The following is a 6,580-nucleotide window of genomic DNA, read 5'->3' as shown; positions in this document are numbered from 1 at the left end:
AAATATCCTCATTACAGCAACGTCTTTTTATGTGCTTTTGTGCTGGGGGAGAAGAAGTGCAAACACAAGAAAAAAAGCTACAGCCTGCGCCTAATGACTGTTTTCCTTCTTCATTCTCCTTCAGTTTGTCAGTTGTCAACCCATTTTAAGGCCGAGCACATAATTTTCTGGACATCCATTTCGATTCTCGATTGGTTTCGCAGCAAGCGAAGCTCGATCCCGTTTTGTGCGCGACTAATGATTTGCCAAATCGCCTGAGACAACATTAGCAAACACCCCGCACCGTCCTTGCCCGCCCGTTCGGGCTTTGAGATCAAAGAGACGAAAAAAAAGAACATACTTAAATCCTTCCCGCTGTGCTTAGATGGTTCCTCACGGTTTTCCGCGACACTTTCCGCCATCTTCAGGACATTATTCGAACCTGCGAATGGGGTGGAAAGATTAACATTTCGTAAAGAAAAAAAAACACACACGAATAACATAAAATGATCGCGAAACAAACCGGCTCCGGGCCGTAAAGAATGTCTAAAAATAAAGGCCTGAATTTATGCATCTGTTCCCGCTGGTACAGCAGTTTCCCCGGCGACTCGGATCGGAAATGGCAGAAAGGTTGTGCTTTTCGGGTGCTACGGTGCAAAAGCAAGGCTTGCTGAGAGCACGCGCCTCTTTAACATAGGTGATGAAATTTGGCGCATAAATTTCAACCTGAACCGTGCCATACCCACGTTGATGGTTGGCGTGTTGAGAGGCGATATTTATCTATCCCGATTCCAGATTGCGAAAGCTTTTTCGGGATGATTTCTCTCGTTCTAGTTTTGCTTTGTTTTTGTTTTTTTTGCATTGAGAGAATTCGATGCCATGTTTATTGGAAATTTTCAATAAATTTTAAATTGTGTCCGATCTCATCGCTGGTCGGATGGGCAGTGCGGGCTGCCTGCAGGTAGGATTTGGCCTTTTGGTACTGCTTCTGGCGTGCGACGAGAACGGCCATGTTGTTCAGTGCCGATGCGTGGGAGCCATTGGCGGCGATGCAGAGGCGCAGGCAGCGCCGTGCTAGGTGGATGTCACCGGTTAGCTAGGAATGGGACGTAGAGAACATAGAGATCGCAAACGATTAGAGATGAGAAATCTTAAGAGAAAGAAGTTTTTTCTAAAGTGGAATATTATGTTAACAGTTACTTATATCTATAAGCGTTAGAATAGAAAATAGACTTGATAATGAGAATAGAATATTCAAATTATTCAGATTCAACCATATATTAAAGACTTTTCCTTGACCTTGACTAGTTCCTTCTCTGGAGGGATTTTTTTTGTTCGAAGTTATTGAAAGTAACTCAATAACTGTTCAATACTCTGACTCGTAAGCTCGGCGTTCATGCAGAATAAAGAGATTGGAGACGATTGGAAATTCGACTTACTACTCCAAGACTCATCTTGTGTTGACTATTGCAGAGTCCACATTATAAAAGAAGCTAGAGCCATTGACAATTCTAATATCCAAATTCCTCGAGATCATCAATATCTTCGAAGTGGACTGAATCTTCTAATGTTTCTTACTACTAATTTCATCCGTTAATGCTACATTTACTTACCAGCGCGACAAAACTCAAATTATAATATACATCTGCCCGCAACTCGCTGGCTGTCGCCATCCTCAAGGCTCTCTGAAAGCAGGGAAACACCAGATCCAACTGTCCACCATACAGACAGCACAGTCCAATGTTGCAGTACAGCTCGGCGCTGTGTGCGCCCATGGACAGGATGCGTCTGTAGTACAGCAGAGCCGTTTCCGGCTGATTGGCGTAGAAGTAGCTCACAGCAATACATGCCAGTGCTTCGGTGTTCATGGGATCCAGCGCCGAGATTTGTCTGTATCGCCGCACGGACGTGGTTAAATTCCCCACCAGCTCCAGTATGCGAGCCTGCTGTGTCAGCAGACTTATCTCATTCGGTTGCTTCTCTAGTCCCTGCTTGCACACCTCCAGTGCTGCCGTCGGTTGATCGATCTTAACGTAGATCCGGGCAAGCAGCAACACCACATCGGGATGGTGTAGCTCCTGCAACGCCATCCTTAGGTACGGTTCAGCCTCACGGGGACTTCCGATGGCTATAAGGCAGCGTGCCTTCTGCGTGTTCCACCACCATCCGCTACTCGCATCCGTCAGCAGTTCGGCTGCACGGCGTCGTGCCAGGACGGCATCACACAGCGCCATCGCTTTGCGTACATCTCCCTCGTGGTAGTAAAGGTACTGAAACAGTGGTTTCGAGAGTGAGTCCCGCTCGGCGTACTTGTCGGGATGCAAGCGCGAGATGTGGAACAAGGGCCCGGTTGGATCGCCGACGGCAAACATTGAGGCCGACCCGAGGCGAATGTTACGTGCAGAACCACCGGCAGTAGTTCCGGCCGCGGTGCGCGAACCTGTCCTGAGGGCCGTTTTGTTGCCAAGCGTAGATGCGGGCCGCTGAAGCGAGAGCGTTCCAGGACGAGACTGCGGCGAGAAGACAGAATGGGAGACCGAGCGAAGATTAGGTGATTGTCAGGAAAAGCTTTAATATGGTTTTGATTACAATGCCAGTAATTGGTCTGCCAGTTCCGGTACGAGGGCGATTTGTTGCGGTGATGGTCCCGGAGGTTGTTGGTTTGATCATCGCCGTCCGGATGGAGGTACCGGGACGGGGTGCGGTGGCGATTGTCTGCGTGTCCAAAATATCCTCTGCTCCAGAATGGTACCAGAAACCAGCCAGAGAAGCACGAGAAGGGAAAGGAAAATTGCGTTCGAATTAAATGCTTACTAGTTTGCTGGAGGATTCGATGGATGTAATTATGTTTGAATGAATTTATTTTCTTTTCCATTTAGTTGTGTCTCCCATCCCATCCCAATGGTTCAAACGAGTGTAAGAATTGATTTAATAGACAATTAGTGTGCCGAAAATGGAAGGAATGGATCGATCTTGACGAGGAGGGATAATTTTTCATTAGTAAGGGTTTTTTGGATGAAGGTGATAAAGTATTGGGATTTTAATTTAAATTTATTTTTTTTAAGTTTACTGCTAAAGAATTTAAGTTTCAGTCGTTTCGCTAAGAGACATGAACTTGAGAACTTATGTCACCAGTAAAAGCATTGATCAAGCCGTCGATCATTGATCGTAACCAATACTTTCTAATATCGTTTATCCTATTCTACTGATTGGTACTATTTCTATAGAATTTAATAACTCATAGTTGACATTAGAAGCATCAGTTTAAAAATATTACAGACCAATAGCCAATTGGCGAATTGCCTCAAAAACATAGCCATTCATAAAGCTCACCCATCGCCTTGAAACGCTACACTCCCTTCCATCGAATGAACAACCACACGGACAGGCAAACTTAAAAGCCGGTGGCAACTTCGAGGATAATTTGGAAGATTATGGAAATGACTTGGAAACGAATTGCAAATCTGCAAACATGCACGCACATTCCATGCGGCCAGACGTTCCCGGACGATCCTATCCCCTGGGGGAACGGTTTCACGAGCTGACTTCTGGTATCGAAACATTCCCGTCCACCTTCGTCGTTGGGTTGGACGAAAACTGACCAAAGAAGAAAACAGATTGCATTCCAGCGTATCGCCGTGGCCTCGAAAAGATCGAAAAAAGTGCTCAACGGCGAAACGAAAGCGCGTCGCTGTGGTAGTGCTGGCAAACGCTGGGGAAGATTCTTTCCGGCTGGTAAACCCCAGGAATGAAACAATCTCCCGAAATAGGCCCAGCCAAGCCGGGCACAGGGATGCGCTCGTGGGAGAAGCAGTAATGCGGGGTATGATGAAAAGAAAAATACGACTTTCAAGATTGCTACTGTGCAGTGATGTCGTTTTGGGCGTCGTGGTTGTTGTTGTTGAATTGTGATGTGTGTGTGTGTGTGTGTGTGTTGGTCACATCTGCTGAACAGGCTCGGGGGAATTTTTTATGTTGCACACGAAGTATAATGGGAGCATTGCGGTGGGTGAAGGTTTTCGATGGTTCCAAGAATGGAATGCGGGAAGCAGCAGAGGTATCGCCACGAACAACCGAAAGATGACGTGAGCTAGAGAAGCACCAGAAAAGTGCAGCAAAAGCAGCATTAAAATTTACTGCAGCATCCAACACAGTAGCAGAAGGACATTAAAGAAAGGGAAAAGACAAAGGAGGACAGTGGAAACGGAAAAACAAGCAGAGCGAAAGCATTAAAACAGATAACAAAAAGGAAAAAAAACTAGAGAAGTAAAGAAAAGATGTGTGCCAAGTATAGAGCTTTCTGCATAGTCCAAATGCTACGTACAGCCTTGAAAAAGTGGAAGAACCGCACGCGGATGGCGTGGAAAGTGTTATGTTCTTCTTTTGACAGCCAAAAAAACCCACCGTCCCATAGATGGACCAGTGCGATTCTGGTGCGCGTAACAAAAATGAGAAGCACCAAAAAATATGTATAATAATAATCAAGATAAAGGATGTGCATGTGCATAAATAAATGCAACGTGTGATGAGGAGGTGCAAGAGAAGAAGCAGAAGAAGGAAGAACGAAGTGGAAGGAAGCAGTCCCCCGAGAAGATGGGGGACCAGGGGTATCGGAACGGACCGAAAAGAGTATCCGAAAAAATGTGGCCAAGAAAGAAGGAATGCACAAGAGTAAAGGAAGAAAGCGTACAAGAGCGGAGGATAATTCATACACCTTGAGCTGGGAGAACGAGAACGCATACGCGGAGCAGACTAAAGCACTCCAGAAAAAAACCCCGAGGGCATCGAAATACCACACCCGGACGGTGGTACTGTGAATGGCTGAGGGTGTAAAAGATTTCGGGGTTGAGCTCGTTTTTGCTCTTTCTTGTGAGGAGTTTCCTATCTGTTTTAAGCTTTTTTTTTTATTGACTGTGGGGGTCATTTTACACAACAACAACATACCAAATAATGATGTGACGCCCAGGTGACAGACTTGTTAAATGGTTTAAATGAGGTTTTTATAACAGCAAATTTATATTATGAAGCATATAATCAAAAGCGCTGAAAAGTATGCAAATGTTATGCGCGATGCATGTTAAACCTAACTGTCATTTAAAACACCCAATCAGAAACCCTCTCGTTAAAAGCTGTTTTGCACGCTTAAGCAGGAACGTCAGTTGGGTCGTTGGTTCGTGTCCGAAAGGAAGCTGTTCGTCGTGAAATTTGTCCAAAACGATGGGGCGAACGTATACGTTTCCGTAAAATAAATGACCGGACAGTGAAAATCGAACAGTACGTACTTACCCGCCACATCATCGTCCGCCTCAATATCGTCGATGTACACCCGCTGGGTCATAGATCGCATTTTCAGCTCCCAAGGACCTTGATGAAGGGCATTATGTTGCAGCAGACCGTTGCACACCTCGATGCACTCATCATATTTCCGTCGACGAAATAATGATATGGCAGCGAAGAAATTGTCCATTATATAATTTGTTCTCGTGCGTTCCGCTGCGCTCCGGTTGGAGGTCGGTTGTATGTGTGCTTTTCTTCTTTTTTTTTTTGGAGGGGTTTTGCTTCCTTTATTTTTACAGCTCCCTGCAGCCTTCAGAGGGCTGTTAAGTTGATGCTTTGTCTTTGCTTTGCTTCCGTTTCGTTTCAAAGCTTTTTTTGTTATTGTGAGATGAAATTTTGGGTGTTTTTTTTTTTTGGCTTGCTTTGAAAATGGAGTCTGTGGATGCTCTTTTTGATTATCTTTTTCTCAGTGGGCGTAAACCTTGCGATCCTGTCCGTTCCACACTCGTCAGCTACGCCGCGCACGATGATGACCGTCTATTTGGGAAGGTTTTTGATTGCATCAATTGCTAGGTAGATAAAGGATATCGGGATTGTACAAAATTGGTATACTTTGTAGAAACAAAATCCCTCCCAGGCTACGAGCTGCGCTCGGAATGTTCGTGCAAATTTGTAGAACGATTATCGTTTGTTTCTCCGTCTTGCAGTTGTTGTCTTTCGTACGTCTCTAACCTAACCTCTGCACTACAGCGTGCAGCTCGTAATTATAGTGTGTGGTTGAAGAAATGCACAATAATTGTGTAGCACCATCTTAAACACAGTGATCTTATTATTCACATAACTTTTTGTTGCTGTTTTGCTGGGTATAATGTTACTGATTTTATAACTCTTTCAGCTGGCACAATATTTACAGCAATGCTAGAGAATGTTTTGACAGTTTGTTTTCCTTTCGGTGCGTTGAGGATTGCCATGGCAACGGTTTTGTTTGATGTCCGCGTGTTGCGGCGATTGCTACATGTTCCTCATTTTTGTGCGTGCTTTGGGAAAGGGATTTTAAGCAGTGGCATTACAACTTCTATTCACCTTGAATGCTCAAATAAATTCACCACTCTACGGAAATAGTCGAGGTTTTTTTTCCAATTTCACAAAGTCGTCTAGAGATATTTTCCAAAGTTTATATTGATTATTATACAAATTATTGTATAATTTCTTGTCTAATAATATTGTACAATATATGTATATATTGCATTTATTAATATTAATATATTAAAACAGCTAGGGTTTTAATTCCACAATACTCTCTGAAGTATACACTTTCCATACA

General features: G+C 44.3%; 1 protein-coding gene across 1 annotated transcript; it reads right to left on the bottom strand.

Moving 5' to 3' along the window:
- Positions 1–862: 862 nt before the first annotated feature.
- Positions 863–5,446, bottom strand: LOC128304791 (tetratricopeptide repeat protein 8). The gene is made up of 4 exons (XM_053042026.1): positions 5,266–5,446; positions 2,569–2,714; positions 1,593–2,489; positions 863–1,075 (listed from the first exon to the last, which is right to left on the bottom strand). The coding sequence occupies exons 1-4, from the start codon at positions 5,444–5,446 to the stop codon at positions 863–865; spliced, it is 1,437 nt and encodes a 478-aa protein (XP_052897986.1).
- Positions 5,447–6,580: the final 1,134 nt, after the last annotated feature.

This window comes from Anopheles moucheti, chromosome 3 (genome assembly GCF_943734755.1).
Source record: "Anopheles moucheti chromosome 3, idAnoMoucSN_F20_07, whole genome shotgun sequence".
NCBI lineage: Eukaryota > Metazoa > Arthropoda > Insecta > Diptera > Culicidae > Anopheles > Anopheles moucheti.
This window is presented reverse-complemented; position numbering and strand designations above follow the sequence as displayed.

Bases quoted from the DNA above. Each gene is read 5' to 3' on its own strand.
- LOC128304791 (XM_053042026.1), bottom strand. From the start codon at position 5,446: ATGGACAATTTCTTCGCTGCCATATCATTATTTCGTCGACGGAAATAT. The intron at 2,715-5,265 runs GTAAGTACGTAC...ATTCTGGAGCAG, and splicing joins GGCGGACGATGATGTGGCGG to AGGATATTTTGGACACGCAG. The intron at 1,076-1,592 runs GTAAGTAAATGT...TCCCATTCCTAG, and splicing joins ATTTGAGTTTTGTCGCGCTG to CTAACCGGTGACATCCACCT.